At 36.1% G+C, this 18,507-nt stretch overlaps 1 protein-coding gene across 1 annotated transcript; it reads left to right on the forward strand.

Annotated features, from left to right (window-relative positions):
• The first annotated feature begins 7,769 nt into the window (after window positions 1–7,769).
• On the forward strand, window positions 7,770–17,787 carry LOC107658786 (protein FAM180A-like). The gene is made up of 3 exons (XM_016447434.1): window positions 7,770–7,944; window positions 14,056–14,153; window positions 16,984–17,787. The coding sequence occupies exons 1-3, from the start codon at window positions 7,866–7,868 to the stop codon at window positions 17,317–17,319; spliced, it is 513 nt and encodes a 170-aa protein (XP_016302920.1). The 5' UTR covers window positions 7,770–7,865; the 3' UTR covers window positions 17,320–17,787.
• The last annotated feature ends 720 nt before the right edge of the window (window positions 17,788–18,507 follow it).

Genomic DNA, 18,507 nt, shown 5'->3' on the forward strand with positions numbered 1-18,507 from the left:
CTGCAGGCTTTGTTTTTGTTTATGCAAAATATAACGAGTTATGTAGTTTTTCTGATTTTGTGGTGGAATATTTATCTGATATTTTTTCACGAGTTCATCTCTGACTGTGTTTTTCTCGATTCCTTCAGTCTTGTTCTGTGGGTGATCTGGATCTGTGTTTTTCTTGCTCAGTTGGGTCTATGTTGGGTGACTAGTTTAGACAGGTCGGAACCGCCCCGTCTGAGTTTGAGAATCTGAGGATGTTTCATCAGCAGTGCTGAATCGAGTCTTAACCACGACCCGTTTTGCGTGCTTTCTGTCTCTGTCTCTCTGAGTTTAATTGCCTTTGAGCGCGCGCACCTGCAATTAAGCTGTCAGACGCTCGCGGCCCCTACGGACTCTCTCTCTCTCTCTCTCTCTCTCTCGACGATCGTCACCTCACTCAAATCACATTCAATGCATTTATTTCAGTCTGTGGGAAAGCGTGGCTGTCCAAAACATTTTGCCATTAGAGTGATTATCTCGCGCCCGTGCGTCTGTCTCTCTGCAGATGCAGGTGAAGTAAATGTGCTGTCAGTCAGATCTGCGTTTACTGTATTAGCACACGCTAATGTGTTTTGATGACAGATAGAGTCACTTATGTGCAGTTAAAGTTCATATCATACAGTTTCCTCTCATTACTTTCCTGAGGTTCACTTCTCAAGGTTTCTTATGGGGAAGTCGTGGCCTTAGAGAGTCGGACTCGTAACCCAAAGGTTGCGGGTTCGAGTCTCGTACAGGCAGGGGTTGAAGGTGGGGGGAGTGAATGTACAGCGCTCTCTCCCACCTTCAATACCATGACTGAGGTGCCCTTGAGCAAGGCACCGAACCCTCAACTGCTCCCCGGGTGCCGCAGCAAAAAATGGCTGCCCACTGCTCCGGGTGTGTGTTCACGGTGTGTGTGTGTGTTCACTGCTGTGTGTGTGCACTTAGGATGAGATAAATGCAGAGCACTAATTCCGAGTATGGGTCACCATACTTGGCCACATGTCACGTCACTCAATATAGTGTTCTTCACAACTTACCAAAGATCCAGTGGTCCATGGATATTGATATGCAGTCAGGAATCATGTTTCCTGACGTTTATATGTGCCTGATTTCGACGCCGTACATAAAGCAAATTTGCCTGTGAACTCATTTTGTAAATACAAAATAGGTTAGTCTAAATCCGGGTGATCAATTTTATCAATGTTATATAAGCTACAACGTCATATCGTTCAGCCCAAAAACTTACATAGTTTTTGTCAGTGTTTATTTAAAAACATCCAGTTGTGCAGAATATAAGATGGTAAATATTTAATTGATGCATTGTCAATACGATATATAACATTACAATATGATTTTACCAAAATTAAACATATTAACACAAAATGATATCTGCAAATCCGTGTTTCGCTGCCTGGAGTCCATTTGTTTCTGTGAATTGCAGGGATCCATTTGCTTCTCTTTTCTGTAGCTTCCAGCAGTCTGTAAAAATATGCCTCGGATTTCTTGTCAAATCCATTTGTACAGTCAATCGCAAAGCTCTGTCTCGTTTTAGATGTGTTTTGTGTGTTCTGTTGCAGCATTCACGCTGAAAAGCAGTCTTTTTGCCACTCAGTGGCCAGAACCGCAGTCAGCAAGTTGCCTGTATGTCTGCAAGCTATACACATGTATGAATATCTATATCTGCAATAGACTTGAGCAGATGATTTTGCTAAACTGACACATTACGAAGCTGTTAGCTAAGATGACATTTAAAAGGTACTATAGTTTAAAAGCCTGTAACACTGAGTTAATTTATATTAAAAACACAAAACAACGCATTCTTACCTGTGCAAGTTTACATTTCGGCAGTTTTTACAACCAGAGGCTGCGCAATGTTGTGGCATCTTGAAACTCATTTATTTTTATTGTGAGTGACGACACATTGACTGTTCCAAGATGGCGGTTGCATTGACGTGTCTGGAGCGATTGAATTTGGCATCTACCTATACATATCTATGGTTCCAATCCTGTGTGAGTTTCTTTCTTCTGTTGAGCAGAGAAGAAGATATTTTGAAGAATGTTAGTGACCGAGCAGTTGCTTGTAGCCATTGACTTCCATAGATAGAATGAAAAAAAAAAAAAAACTCTTTCTCAGGTAACAAAAATAAGTTTTAAAACCGTTTGCTAAAGTTCACATTATATTTAAATGTTACTTTTGGATGTTCTCGGAACATTTCAAATGTCCAGTTATTTAAATATTTTAAAATGTTAAAGGAACATTCCATTTGATCATTTTGCAAGCATTATAGGAATGATACTTTTGAATGTTCTCCAAACATTCTGAAACAACATTTAAAAAACATTGGATGAACATCTAAAAAAATTCCATGAATGATGTGTAAATGACGTTTTTGTGCTAATGTTTTCAGAATGTTATTAATGGGCAGATAACTTTACATGAACATTTTTATCGATGTTACCGTCAATACAAACTTTTAAATTGTTAAACTTAGCTTGAAGCACTCAGTCGTTCAGAATGAGCCGCTTTACAGTTTAGTTTCAATAAATGCTTTTTTTTTTGTACCGGAGAGGACGATTTGAGTCCTGAGTGTTACAGTGTGTTTTATAGTGCACTGAATTATTTAATTAAAAAAGATTTCTCATCTGATTACTTTTTAGCACTTTGTGAAGGGGTTTGGTCTCTTGAAGAGGAGAGGAGAGACCACTGAGACGCTTGGGTTTTTATTAGAGCATCTCTGTTTTCCCTGCACACTCTCTCTTTGTTCAGTCTCAGTGTTTTCATTGCTGTGATTCATGGCCGTTCAGTCCCTGTGCCATTATACTGAGACCAGAGAAAACCAGAGTACAGGATAGCAGTCCAGCCTTCACCATCATCATCATCACGTATCTGTGACCCCAAGTGATCCAGTCTTTCTCCTCGCGCTCTTGAGTTTGTGTTAATCATCTCATCTGGGCCCTCGCTGGTGCTGTACGTGTGTGTGTGTGTGTGTGTGTTGATCTTGACTCTTCCACTGAGAAACACTATTTAGAAGCTGCTGTTTCTCACTCTGTGCCTCAGTTCACATCCTTATATTTCACTGGTCACATGCATTTGAGTATATATGCTATTGGGACATACTATTTACATTTTTAAAAAGCAGAAAACAAAATGGAAATAAATAAGGTGCCAATAATGGTAATAAAAATACAAACTGAGCAAAAAATGTAATAAAATAAACAAAGTAGAAGACATATCATGTCATACAATTGCATCTTGATATTATCAACCTTGTCATGTACTGCTTGCCAATGCACTACATTGTTCATTATTTATCATTATTCCAATTTTAGTTTTATATGCCTTACATTCCTCACCTTTTATGTACAACTGAGGAATTCTAAATAGAACAAACACAAACTTCTGTAAAATGGAACATTCCATTTGATCAATTTGCAAACATTATGGGAATGTTTTCGTAACTCACTGGGAACATTAGAAAAATGTTCTTTGAACATATTTTTATTAGCTGGTAAGTTCAAGTGGCAACGTCTTCTCAAAATTAGAACAAATGTTCTTCTAGTAATGTTAATAAAACTTTTGGTCAAAGTTATTTGGTCTAACATTCTCAAAACATTTATACATTGTTCATATACATTGCACAAAAAATGTATACATTGCTCATGGAATGTGTGTGATTTGGGACGCTTTAATCTTGCGTAGTACACAGGTTAGATTGTGTGCAAATTGGACTAATGTTGCTCATGTTGTCAGTGTCTGCAGGTCCGTTGCATGTTAGCGCTGACAGACAGACAGACGCTTCACACGGTGACTCGAGGGTGATTTACCGTATGCAGGGCTGGTGTCTTAGATGTTGTTCTGCATCGCGCTCTTTCATTCGGTTTAAAAGCAGATCAACCAGTGCTTTTATACGCGACATCACGGTGCAGCAATTACAGCTATTCAGAGACAAAGCCAACAATCGCAGGACATTTACATATCTGAGGTTCACAGCAGCAATTACTTCAAGGGGCTCACAAGAGCGCCCACCTGGATTCAAACCCAAACAACACCTTCAAGTATTCTCTGAAGAAGAGAATCTCACGTTAGCAGAAAGAAACACACTCCCGTAGCGCCACCAGTGGGTGAGAGGAGCATTTCGAAGACACACATCAGGAGAACTGCTGGAAAGTCTCCAGCTCCTCAGACGATTCTGAAGAAGAGATCTTAGTGTCTCAAATTGTGCTCGGATTGACCAAGATCCCAAAAGTCAAAAATCTCAATATTACCTCAAACATTTCTCATCTAATGATCAGTTGTATGACAACTGTTACCTCATTTGGTTCATAAATTATGAACTTTGCAATGTTGAGACTATTATTGAACCGAACTGAATCAGCATTGAACAAAATTGATCTGAATAACGATATGATTGCCTTCTGCTTTACAGCCAAATTGAATTTTTTGATAATTGATGACAATAAAAACAATAACTTTGACAAGTATTGAACTGAATTGAATCAATATGTAAATTAATTGATCTGAATAATGACACTTTTGTCTTTTGTAAAGCTGCTTTACAGCTGAAATTGAATTTGCTTGATAATTGAAGTTTGAGAGTTATTGAACTGAACCGAATCAACATTGAACTAAATTGATCTGAATAACAACACAACTATCTTCTGTAGATCTGCTTCTACAGCTAAAATGTCATTTTTCAATTTGCAACATTGATTCTGTTATCGAAACAAATTGAATCAACATTAAGCTGAATAATGACTCTATCATCTTCTGTAAAGATGCTTTACAGCTGAAATTGAATTCTCTTTAAATCTGATGAATTTTGCAACATTGTTATTGAACCGAAATGAATCAACATTGAACTAAATTGATCTGAATAATGATCTGAATATTGTCTTGTGAAGACCTGCTTTTGCAGGTGAAATTTAATTTTTTTCATGATTGATGAATTTTGCAACATTTACACTTACTGAAATAAATTGAATCGATTGAACTAAATTAAGCTGAAGTCTAGAGCAGCTTTGCAGCTGAAACTGCATTTATTTCATAACAAATGTGTGAAGCTGCTTTGAAACAATCTGTATTGTGTGCTATAGAAATCAATGTGACTTGACTCATTTGGGTCTGTTTTTGTATCCTGAGGATTTTTAGCAGAAACATCTTTGATAAATATCTGAGAAGAGCGCTGATATTTTGCTGTGGACTCTGTCGTGTTTGTATTCTGCAGTGGTTGGATGCAGGGCTGTTCTGGGATCAGCGCTCATCCCTCATCCGCAGGTTCTTCTGTGTTTACCTGAGCAGTGACCCGTCGATACACTGATCTCAGAGCACCTGGGAAGCGTCTTGAGCGGATCTTGTCGTCCCGGGGCGTCCCGTGTGAGATCTGAGCCATCTGTGTGCCGCAGGACATTCACAGCATCTGCCGGGGCTCAGTACAAACACAGCAGAGACCCGGAGCGCGTGTGATGTGTTTTAATCAGCCGCTGATGTGGGCCAGCACTCGGTTAAAATCACACCAGCTGTTCTCATTCTGCTGCTGTTTCTCTCGTCTGAATCACCTGCTGCATCGACTCGCAAACAGCCACCGCATTGCTTTTCTCTTCAGTTATTTATTGGCATCTGCTTCCATGAAGAATAGTTTTCCCAAAAGTGAAAATGTGCTCCCCCTCAGAACATCCAAGGTGTAGATGAGTTTATTTTGTCTCTCAGATTTGGAGAAATGTAGCATTGCATCAGTGTCTCAGCAATGGATGCTCTGCAGTGAATGGGTGCCGTCAGAATGAGAGTCCAAACAGCTGATAAAAACATCACAATAATCCACAAGTAATCCACAGCACTCCAGTCCATCAGTTAACATCTGGAGAAGACAAAAGCTGAGACAAATCTATCATTAAGACATTTTTAACTAAAATACAAGTCCGTAATCGTTAAAAAATATTTTTAAAACATTTTAAATAAAAACATTTAATGCTGGATTTGTTTCAGCTTTTGTCTTCTCCAGATGTTAACTGATGGACTGGAGTGCTGTGGATTACTTGTGGATTATTGTGATGTTTTTATCAGCTGTTTGGACTCTCATTCTGACGGCACCCATTCACTGCAGAGCATCCATTGCTGAGACACTGATGCAATGCTACATTTCTCCAAATCTGATGAAGAAACAAACTCATCTACATCTGGGATGGTCTGAGGGGGAGCACATTTTCAGCACATTTCAGCAAATGTGAACAATACTGTCTTCATCTTCAGCATCGTGTCTTGCTTTTGTTTTGATTGTAAAGTGTGTTTGTGCGTCTTTATTTACAAGAAATTACACATTTTCTAAGTGTCCCCATAATGTTTGTGTAATGTGTGAACATGTGGTGAGGTTTGGGGTGTGTGTGGTGCAGTTTGAGGTCAGTTTGCTGGACCCTTGTTATGTCTGAACTTCACATTCTCCTGCAGTCTGTCGCCAATGAAAACAGCCGTTTGCTGGAACAACAGTCTCTGAATTCCTGAGCCGAACACAGACTGTTTTCATGCAGCACTGGACGCTGATGTTAAATGTCCTGAAAAACAACCCCTCTCATCTAGATGATTCATATGAAGCAGAGTGTGTGTGGATTCTTATTAATTTTATTTTGTAGGTGAATTATATTTTCCTCTTTTTTTTTTAGCACTTATTTTAGTTATTTTAGTACTTTAAGCCAAACTAAACAAAAATGAGAAATACAGTCTTGGAAACCAGCTGAAATAAAATAAGTTTTCTTATATATCATAATAAAAGTTTTTTTTTTTAATATAATAAAATATATTTTATTTTATTTATATATTATTATTTCATTACAGTTAATGAGCTATATATATATGGCTGATCTGTATGCCACAGACAGCTGGTGCTGGTTTGTGCGTCTTTATTTACAAGAAATTACACATTTTCTAAGTGTCCCCATAATGTTTGTGTAATGTGTGAACATGTGGTGAGGTTTGGGGTGTGTGTGGTGCAGTTTGAGGTCAGTTTGCTGGACCCTTGTTATGTCTGAACTTCACATTCTCCTGCAGTCTGTCGCCAATGAAAACAGCCGTTTGCTGGAACAACAGTCTCTGAATTCCTGAGCCGAACACAGACTGTTTTCATGCAGCACTGGACGCTGATGTTAAATGTCCTGAAAAACAACACCTCTCATCTAGATGATTCATATGAAGCAGAGTGTGTGTGGATTCATCCTGGTGACAAAACTATGTGACAAATATAACAAAACTTTTCATTTGAGGTGTCCTCAAAGGTAAAATTGAAGTGTATGTATATATATATATATATATATATATATATATATATATGTATATATATATATACTGTATATAGAATTATATTTTCCTCTTTTTTTTTTAGCACTTATTTTAGTTATTTTAGTACTTTAAGCCAAACTAAACAAAAATGAGAAATACAGTCTTGGAAACCAGCTGAAATAAAATAAGTTTTCTTATATATCATAATAAAAGTTTTTTTTTTTAATATAATAAAATATATTTTATTTTATTTATATATTATTATTTCATTACAGTTAATGAGCTATATATATATGGCTGATCTGTATGCCACAGAAAGCTGGTGCTGATGAATTTGGTGCCTTTGAGGAAAACAGGCAGATTGTGTTTGAGTTGTGATTATTTCCAGATGAAACACACACACACACACACATTCCAGTCCCGTCAAAGAGGGAGGAGAAATAAGTAGTATGTTGAAGGAAGAGGGACAACAGGAGGAGACAGATGGGGCCAGACTCTCTCTCTCTGTGTGTTTGTCTGTCTGTATATTTACCGCTGAGCGCGACGGTCACTCGGCCTGACTGAGAAGCAGCGAGAGAAGAGGAGAAACAGCATGACGGCCCTCTGGATTCTGTCTGTGTCTGCGCTGATGTGTCAGATGTCCATCACTGCGTCTCTGCACTGGAGGAAAGGTACGACAGGAGACACTGTTTACATCAGATCACTCACTTACAAAGCATGAGCACTTCAAATCAACACGCTTCTGCTTAAATGCTTGAAATGAGTTATGTGGACACATATAAACAGCCCCAACAAAGTTGGGAAACATCTGAAGTCAAGATAGAAAATAAATAAAACATTTTGTTACCAAAATTCATATTTCATTAGAACTGAATATGTGGTTTCCAGAATATGGAAGCCCATGCAGAATAAAAAAAAGTAATTTCGACTTTGAAATCTCACAGTTCTGACCTTTTCCTTGCAATTTTGAGTTTATATCTCACAATTCTGACTTTATTTTTCATGAACTCAGAATTTATATAAAAAAAAAATTTAAGTCAGGATTGTGAGATATAAACTTGCAATTTGCAAGGAAAAAGTCAGAATTATAAGATTAAAAAGTTGCAATTACCTTTTTATGTCTTTATGCATGGCAGAAAAAAATATTGAGGTTTAAATTGGCAGTTCTTGTAACAAACAAAGTCCAAATTTTGAGACAAAATTTCAGAATTCAGAACAATATAGTCAGAATTGTAAGATGTAAAAAAAAATAGCAAGAAACGAAGTCCATATTGTGAGATATAAACTCAGAATTGCTAGAAAAAAGTCAGAATTGTGAGATAAAAAGTCACAAATTAATTTTTTTATTCTGTAATTTTATAATATGGTCTTCCAAACCAGAGTTATTATCGTAAACTAATAGCATTTGTTTTTTAAATCATAAAAAAAAAACTTAATGTAGTTAAGGCTTAAATTAATAAATAAAATAAAATAAATTATTTTAGATAGTTCCCAAGTAAAACATTACTCATTTTCATTTACTTTATGATGAAGTAAGGTCAAGGTCAAGTTTATTTATATAGCACCTTAAAAACAACGAGAGCTGACCAAGGTGCTGCACAGCTAAAACATCAGTAATGTCAACCAACAAAAGCATTAAGACAATATAAAATTAGAAATTTAATTTGTGAGATAATAATTTGAGAGTTAATTTGTTTGTCAAATTTTAATTCAGGATCAAAAATAACTCCCAGATTTTTTACCTTTTCATTGATGTTTTCTTCAAAAGGGCCCAGAGTAGGTCTTAAATTATGTAAAAGGTGAGAGGGGCCAAACAAAATAACTTCAGTCTTTTTTTGATTCAACTGTAGGAAATTATTTTCCATCCAATTCTTGATGTCCTCTAAACAAGCCAGTAAGGAGGACACTGAATCAGAACCTGATTTTAGAGGAAAATAAAGCTGAGTATCATCTGCATAAATGTGGTATGAAACTTTATAAGACTCAAATATAAAACGAAGGGGGAGCAAATACATGGAGAATAAAATAGGACCCAGAACAGAGCCCTGGGGTACCCCACAAGTGATGGGAACTGAGCTTGATGAAAATTCACCAATTTCCACCGAAAAACTCCTATTTCTGAGGTATGATGCAAACCAGCCTAATGCAGTACCACAAATGCCAACCTCAAGATTGAATCTTTTTAACAGGATGCGGTGATCTACTGTATCGAAAGCCATGCTCAGGTCCAATAATAAGAGAATAGTACAGTTACCAGAGTCTGCAAATAACAAGAGATCATTTACTACTCTTAAAAGAGCTGACTCAGTACTATGTTTTGCTCTAAAGCCAGACTGAAAAGGATCCAGAATATCATTAGAGTTTAGGTAGAGGGAAACCTTTTCCAAAACTTTGTGCAGAAATGGCAGTTTTGAATTTAGCCTATAATTATTTAATTCAGTGAGATCAAGATTTGTTTTTTTGAGTAAAGGCTGGACCACAGCATGTTTAATATTACATACTGATAAAAAATGTATAGCCTGAATGCACTGTAAGTCGCTTTGGATAAAAGCGTTTGCTAAATGCATAAATTTAATTTTAATTTAATTTAATTTAAGGCAGGAAGGGACAATGCCTGTCTGTACAGAACCATTAATAATAGAAAGTAAGCTAGGCAAAACAGAGGGCAGAACATCCTTCAGCAGCTTTGTAGGAACATCATCACAAGAAAAAGTAGTTGATTTCATATTTAAAATAATGTCTGACAACTCAGAAAGTGAGATAGCTTGAAAGTTTGAAAACACAGAGGAGCTAGTATCTTCATATAGAAAATTCTGGGATAAATTACAAGAAATCTGCACCCTGATAGAAGCAATCTTGTTAATGAAGAAGTTACAAAACTTCTCACATAACTCTAAGCTAGGATACCTATATACAGGTGCATCTCAATAAAAAGAAAATAACAAAAAAGTTAACGAAAATGAAAATAGAAAATCTAATTCAAAGTCATCTCAATGACAGTGAAATATCAGTGGTTTGACCTGCAGCCAGCGCTTGAGTCTCTGACCTCCAGAGGAACAAACACAGCAGACGTGATGGATGAGTTGGTGTCTGTTGTTTGTGGGATGTGAAGTGCTAATCATGTAAGATTGGTGACCTTGCGCTTTTACAGTGAGATCTGTGGAAGCGAGCGCTCGGCAGGATGGTGGGGGCCGATAATGGCGGGATGCTGGCGGTGCCGGTGGCTCCGAGTCTCTGTATATCTGCTCTGACATTTCATAAGAGTCCTCCGCCATCCAAGGGCGCGAGCCGGGCCTCTGGCATCTGTGTTTGGACTCAAAGTCAAGCGTTTTGGGGAGGTTTTGCTGGGATTTTATGAGCCGTAAGTGCAGCCGCTAACAGAGATGTTCAATTACTCCAGCGTTTGTAGGATGTTCACCTCCGAGTGGAATTTGGCAAAGCGTCCACCAAACAGTTTCCACCTCACGAGTCCTTTAATCAAAACAAAGTGCTAATGATACGCACTGTGAGTGTGTGAAATCACTGGAATAAACCCTCAAATAAAAGATCTTCATTGGCTCTTTGCAGCACTTTAGTTTCACTTTATGCCTCTCAACCTTCTTTTTTTTTTAATTTATCGGGTTGTTGAGTCAAAATATGGTTATTTTTTTAGATTAAAGTCCTTAAAGTTACAGCACTGGTACGCATTTTTAGGAGTAATTCACCCAAAAACAACATTTACTCAATCTATGTTGTTCAAAACCTGCAGGACTTTCGAGTGAATGAGATTTGAGAGGAACGTTCTTCCAGTAACGTTAATAGAATGTTCGTTTAATAATGCTCTAATGATATGTTGTTAATTGAATGGGGTTTTTTCCTGAAACACTTTAGTTGGATGTTCGTCTAACATTTTTTAAATGTTTAAGAATGTTAAGAACATTCAAAAGTAACATTTCCATCATGTTTGCGAATGATAAAATGGAATGTTTGCAAAAGAAAAAAAACGTTTTTTTAAAACTAGATGTTTTGAATGATCATAGAGCATTCAGAATGGGAACGTTGGCCAAACGTTCTTAGAACATACCTACACTTATATGTGTTGTGTGTGTGTGAGACATAAGTGTCCAAATACTATATGACCAATCAAAAGTTTGGTCAGTAAGATTTTTTTAATGTTTATGAAAGAAGTCTCTTCTGCTCACCAAGACTGCATTTATTTGATTAAAAATACAGTCAAATTGTTAAATATTATTACAATTTAAAACAACAGTTTTCTATGTGATTATACTGTAAACTGTAATTTATTTCTGTGATGCGCAGCTGTATTTTCAGCATCATTACTCCAGTCTTCAGTGTCACATGATCTTCAGAAATCATTCTAATATGCTGATTTACGGCTCAAGAAATATTTCTGATTATCATCAATGTTGAAAACAGTTGTCCTGCCCAATATTTTTGTGGAAACGATTCACAAAAATAGACGTATTAACATTATAAATGTTTTTACAGTGACCTTTGATCGATATAATGCATCTAGAATGAAAGCGTTAATCCTGCTGCACACAAAAGTGTGAAATATATTTCTGACCGTGAGTATGCGGTTTATCTTTGAGGACACACACTGACACTTACTGAGGAAACTATAAAGTGTTTTCCATTTCCATGGAAGTGCGGCAGTCATGAGGAGAAGGCTGGCGGCGGTAGGCTTTGGCTCGACTGTGTTTGTGGAGTTTTAAAGGTCAGTTTAGAGCAGGAGGATCAAGTTTGCGAAGGTGAGAGTCTGAGGACCCACCGAAACACATCTGCGGCTGATCGGTGCAAACAGATCTGGAATGTGTGTGATGTTGGCGACATCCTGAGCGGATCAAACACATGACCAGCTCCCGTCAACTTCAGCTTGTTTTTGGTTCAAGCCTGTTGTTCCTGCGAGTTTCCATAGTCTTCACTCAATAACTAGTTCATGTCACTTGCTAGTTGTTTGGATGACTAATAACCCATCCGTCCTTAACTGATATCATCCTGCATTATTCACAGTCAGAGATGCGTGTCTTTCGGCTGCAGGCCTGTAATGCAGATGTTAAATGCAGCCGTCATGATGGAACGAGACCAATCCATCAGCCGCTGACATGCGCAGAAGAGACGCAGATGCGCAGCTGCTGAACACATGCAAGTATAGGTCTCTGCAGGAAAGTAATGGGAGTTACCAGATCGGGGCGTTTTTAGACCATGTTTCCTGATTGGCTGATGTCAGTGACAGTAGGTTTAGGGGTGGGGTTAGGTAAGGGGAATCATTTTATTGCATGATTGAGAAACACCCACAAATTCAGAAACGCCCACTTTTGCTCTGCAGAGACCTCAATCTCAACACATGCGCTAAAACATGTAAATCAGGAAATAAACAACACTGTGAAAACAACTGTAATTGTACGGTTTGCACAGTGTGGAAGGGGTTACACTCTAAAACATCAAGAGTGTAAAACAGATACATCCACTCACACACACTTACTTACACACACTCACATACACACACATACAGAATTATACATACTCAAATGAATTGGTATGGCTATAACCATATAGCCAAAATGAGTCAGAAGACTGAAATAAGAGGTTAAAATCAGATCAGACCCAGAAGGATTAAGCTCTGATAAAGCATTTATGTTAATTTTTGTTGCATTTTTATAGAATTTTAATGTTTTGTGTAACAAAACCATGAAATTACAGGTTTTTCTTTTTTTGCTCTCACCAGGAGCTGCTATTCTGCCTTCAAAAATCGGATTTTAATGGCCTAGTCTCTATTTTAATCCAAAATACTGCAGTAATTGAAAAATAATTGTAAAAAATTAGAAAAAAAAATGTTGTACTATTTTCAATGGGAAAAAATGTATCATAATTATTGCATAAATATTAATTAGTACCATGAAATTCTCTCAAAATACAAAATAAAAAAATATCATTGAACAAAAATATATTAGATTGATTTTACTGAAGAAAAAAAAAGTTACATTTCAGGTGTCCGGTCACTTTTGACCGCGAAGACCATGAGTGTGACTCCCAAACGAGGAGCGCACAAGTAGGAACATTAGCAAAATGTTCAGAGTTTTGTTAACTGGGAAAGAATAAGTCATAATTTAAAGTTCACATTTGAATTTAAAGAATCACATTTGATGGTTTTTCATTGCAATAACTACATTTCTTCTTAGTTCTTAGTGTACATCAGGGTTTTATTTTACATTTTATGTTGTTAAAATAATGTTTATTGCAATATTTTAGTGTCGCTTGTTACCAGGATGCTGTTTTGCGTATGACATCATATTGCTTCTATATTTGCTTGTGTTGAAGTTTAATTCATCATGTATCTTTCTCTTTATCTCCTTACTTTTAATGAGTTTGTCAGTATATTATACAGGTAAAAAACACAAATCATTAATTTGATATCGATGAAATATGGTCAGTCTGTAAAACTTGAAGTGTTGCTACCATATTTTTTACAGTAGCCTACAGTTCTGGCGACCACAGCTGCTGTTTTTACCGTAATTTTCATGGATTTTTTTCATTAAACTGACCCACTCCAACATAAACAACCCTCTCACATGCCTGCTTGTGTCTGAACATTACCAGTTGCTTTAGTCTGACAATCTGCTGGTTGAAGAAGTTCTTTTGAGGCGACTGCACTGCGGTAGAGAATCACTGTAGAGAATCTAAACCGGCAACACTTGTTGACTTGCTGTGAGAATTTCAGCTGAATCTCAGTGTGTGATCAGTCACATAACACATTACCCATGATCCTCTCTGTCTCTCAGCTCTGTTCCCATCAGCCTTCAGAGTGAAGCGAGGGACGCCAGCGCTGCTCAACCCCACGTTTCAGAAATCAGCAGAGGACGCCAGCCTTCTGTACGAGGTACGGCTCACGCTGGTGTGCAATATGCCGTCATATTTACCCATAACAAATTCAGTGTATTTAATATGTCAACTCTTTCTCCAAGACAGCAGTGAGATTAAATGGAGAGCAAATGGAGATTCTAAGGCAACATCGAACAGCATTTGCTTTAGTCAAACTGATTATTCAGTAAAGATTTGATGTTTCAGTGAGACTTTTTACATTGGTTCTAAAAATGTTTCTAGAGATCAGGGTTATTATAGTTATAACTGAAACGAAAACCATAAAAAAAAATTGTTACTTGAAATAAAATAAACGATAACTGTAATACAATAAAATATATATTTTTAAAAACTTTAGATTTCACCTGGTTATAGTGAAGTAAAATAAAAAAATACAAATAAAAAAACACAAAAGAAAACTTCTTTTATTTCAGCTAGTTTCTTAGGCAAAATGTCTTTTTCATTTAGTTTAACTGGTGTATTAAAATAAAAATAGAAAAAATAAAACAAAATTGATAAAGTCACACAGTGAAATTACTAAAAGCTTAAATCAAATTAACATGAATGCAGAAAATATGAAAATAAAATTAATTACAAATATTAACAAAAATTGTAATAGCATCTCAATGATACTAAAATATCACTGATGCCAAAGAGACATTTTTTCATTTTAATTTAGTGTAACCTGATGTACTTAAATAACTAAAATAAAAATGAATGAAAACTATATAGACAAAAAATAAAACAAAATAAAAATGAATGAAAAATGTATAGACAAAAAATAAAACAAAATATAACAAAAATGACAAAAACACAACAAAATGACTAAAATGGAAATTGTAAAAATAAAAACATTATTCAAAATATTAATAAAAACTTTAATAGTATCTCAGTGATACTACAAAAACACTGCCAGAAATATCAAACTATATTCAAACTATCATGGCCAAGATGGCAATATGTGCAATCAAAAGCTTTTTATTTGAGCTCAGAGAAGACTTAACACTTTCTGTCAAGCTCAGAATAGCTCTGTATTGACTGACGTGTGTCTGTTTTTATTTCTCACTAGGAATTTTGGCAGAAACTGAAGTTTGCCGAGCACTGAAACTTGTTTATCTGCAGTGTTTAATGTGCTTTTCAGCATCTCTGGTTGAATGAAGGAAGCGATCAATAGCTCAGCTAATACTAGCTCTTCATACACTTGAGTTTATTCGGTTATTGAGTTGTGCTGAGTTCTGCAATCTCCTGCGCTGTCAGATCCATCAGCTGAGAGATGCACGAGATCTCCGTTTAGATTCAATACAAAAAAACAAAAAAGACATATTAATATTCCAGCAGTGTGGCGCTGAATGAGTCTGCATGATATCAGACACAAACTAAAGCCTGTCGATCGGCCTCATCACTCGCTAAACAGATTGAACGAGACATCAGACTGAACTCTCATCAGAGATCAGATATGAGGCTCTGCAGAATCATCCATAACAGCTGCTTTATTGAGCTCTCAGTCTGCTGAACGTCACTGAATCAATCTGAGCCAATCAAGAGTTCATTTGTATTCTGGTGCTTCTTTTAAAAGACGCTAAATATTCAGGAATATGATCAGTTTAACTGCACTGACACTATTAGATGAGAACAAAACTAAATTGAGCTGGATAATGTTCTCAGAACTTTGGCTAATGTTCTGGCAAGTTTCCCTCAAAGTTATGAAGATAATAGAACTGTGGCATTAATAGAATGTACGTCCAAAATATCTGGTTTTTAATAATGTTCTCAAAACATCAAAACAAAAACATTATTCATACATCATTCATGGAACGTCTTTTCTGAAATGTTCAAAAGTTGCTACTTGATTCAGAACGTTCAGTGAACTTTCAATAGTAACATTCTCATAATGTTCAGAGAACATTCAGTAACATTCATGTAAATGTTAGCAAAACTTTCTTTTTTGTTCGCTGGATTGCAATCGCATTGTGTAGAGCTGCTTTATAGCGAAATCAAATTGATTTCATAATAGACCAAGATATTAAACTGAACTGAATCAACATTGAATTGAATAATGATGCTATTTTCTTTGAGATGCTGTAATTGAATTGCAACGTTAATAGGCTACTGTTATTTTCCCAGGTAACAAAATTTGTTCTAAGAACGTTTTGCTGATGTTTCCATTTAGCTATAAAAACATTCTTTTTTAAAGATCTCTGAACATTTTGTTGGTTGTGTGAATGTTAAGGAAACATTCCATTTGATCATTTAGCTTTTGAATGTTCTCTGAATGTTCTGAAACAAGTAGAAACATTTAAAAAATGTTAGACAAATGGCCAACTGAAACGTTTCCGGAAAAAAAAAAACATTCCATGAACAATGTATAAATATCATTTTTGTGGTATCGTTTTGAGAACATTTACTTGTGAACATGTTATTTCTGAATGTTCTCTGAACGTTCCAAAAGTCCAGTTTATTTAAAAACGTTTTGAAAATGTTTTTTGGTTATTTGAATGTTAAGAGAACGTTCCTCTTTTTCAATTTGGCAAACATTATGGGAATGCTACTTTTGAATGTTCTCTGAACGTTCCAAAACAAGTAGAAACGTTTAAAATATGAACATCCAACTAAAACGTTTCAGAAAAAAAAAAAAACATTCCAAGAACAATGTATAAATAATGTTTTTGTGCTAATGTTTTGAGAACGGTATTAAAGACCAGATAACTTTGAATGAACGTCCTGTTAACGTTACTGGAAGAATGTTTGTTCATAAATTTGATCTATAATAATCTGTATTGTATAAAGCATTATATAGGCTAAAGAAATGAGGTGAATCTCTTGTTATTTACAGTGGTTTTGTTTCACAGGTGTTGTGGTCGGGAGGGTACATGGATGCGGTGGACGGGACGCTCCACATATCCGATCAGGAGCTGGCGTCCATGAGGAAGCTAGAGCTTCTGGAGGTCCTGTGTGAGGACGTGCTTCCCAGAAGCCTCTCGGAGATCCAGCGGCTCAGTGCTCAGCTGGAGCTGCGGCGTGGCTCGCTGCGGATGGACGACTTTGAGCGCACCGTCCTCACGATGGTGTTCACTGCTCAACAACTCCCACAAACCAGCCCCGGCCACCAGAGAGAGCTGTGGGCGAACACACTCCTGCGACTCTATAAAGCCATTAAAGGAGACCTGCGGCCTGCAGATGACTGACAGACAGACACTGAGAGGAGCGGCCCACATCACATCAGTCCACTGCAGTGCTTCTCAACCCGGGGCTTGGGTTGCAGGACTGTCCCGGCTAACAGGCAACGTTCTGGCAAGCTTCTCTGAAAGTTATGAACAAACGTTCAGTCGCATGAATAGTAGCCTACATTCTTTAATAAGAGTATCAAAACATTAGAACGTTATATATTCGTTGTTCATGGATGTTTTTCTGAAACATTTTAGTTGAATAAATGATCAAATGGAACATTCCCTCAACATTCACTTAACCAAGAATTTTTTTTTTTTAAACATTAAAAAAAAAACATGTTAGGAATGTTGAGAGAACATTAGAAAAACTTGAACATAATTTTGTTGGCCGGGTTCTGATCGCAGATATTAGAGGAAAAACAATGCTAAATGCAAATAATAAATGCATATAATCATATAGAGTCAAATTAGGTGACGTCAGTAATTGCAATGCAATTTATATTTATTTTACATATTGTTTATCAAATTAGAAATAAATCATTTGAAAATAAATGATTAGGCCTATAAATGTATTTTAACTTGAAAAAATAAATCTGTAAAATAAACATTAATCGTTTAGATGGCAACTTTTAATTCTGTATTTCTGTTATTGTATTTTTCACAAATAAGTTTTTAAAATTCTAAAAAATAAAATAAAAACAAAACACCTCATTCTCAAAAAAGTACATTTATTTCTCATAATACTTACAAAATCATTTGAAAATCATTCGAAAATAAATAAATATAAATATCATATTTGATCTTGATTAACAATAAATTGGTAAAATAAACAGATTTAGCAACTTTTTAATTCTGTGAACCTATTATAGTATTTTTCCACAAATAAGTTGTTAAAAACACAAATAAAAATTCTTCAAATAAACTAACAAAATAAAAACAAAACACCTCATTCTCAAAAAAGGTGAACGATACTTCACAAAATAAAGAATGATACAGTCCAAACGTGCAACAACACATACAAATAATGTTTTTTATAGTGGAAGAAGGTTCTTTAGATAATTAAAATGTTCTTTACACTAAGAAGAAATGGTTCTTTTCATAAGAACTGATCACTGAAAGGCTCTTTAGAGCTCTCAAAGATGGTTTTTCTATGGCGTCGCTGTGTAAAATCTGGTTCCCCAAGCAAACCTAATTGAGAAGCACTGA

This window comes from Sinocyclocheilus anshuiensis, unplaced genomic scaffold, assembly GCF_001515605.1.
Source record: "Sinocyclocheilus anshuiensis isolate Anshui unplaced genomic scaffold, SAMN03320099.WGS_v1.1 scaffold283, whole genome shotgun sequence".
In the NCBI taxonomy this organism is placed as follows: domain Eukaryota; kingdom Metazoa; phylum Chordata; class Actinopteri; order Cypriniformes; family Cyprinidae; genus Sinocyclocheilus; species Sinocyclocheilus anshuiensis.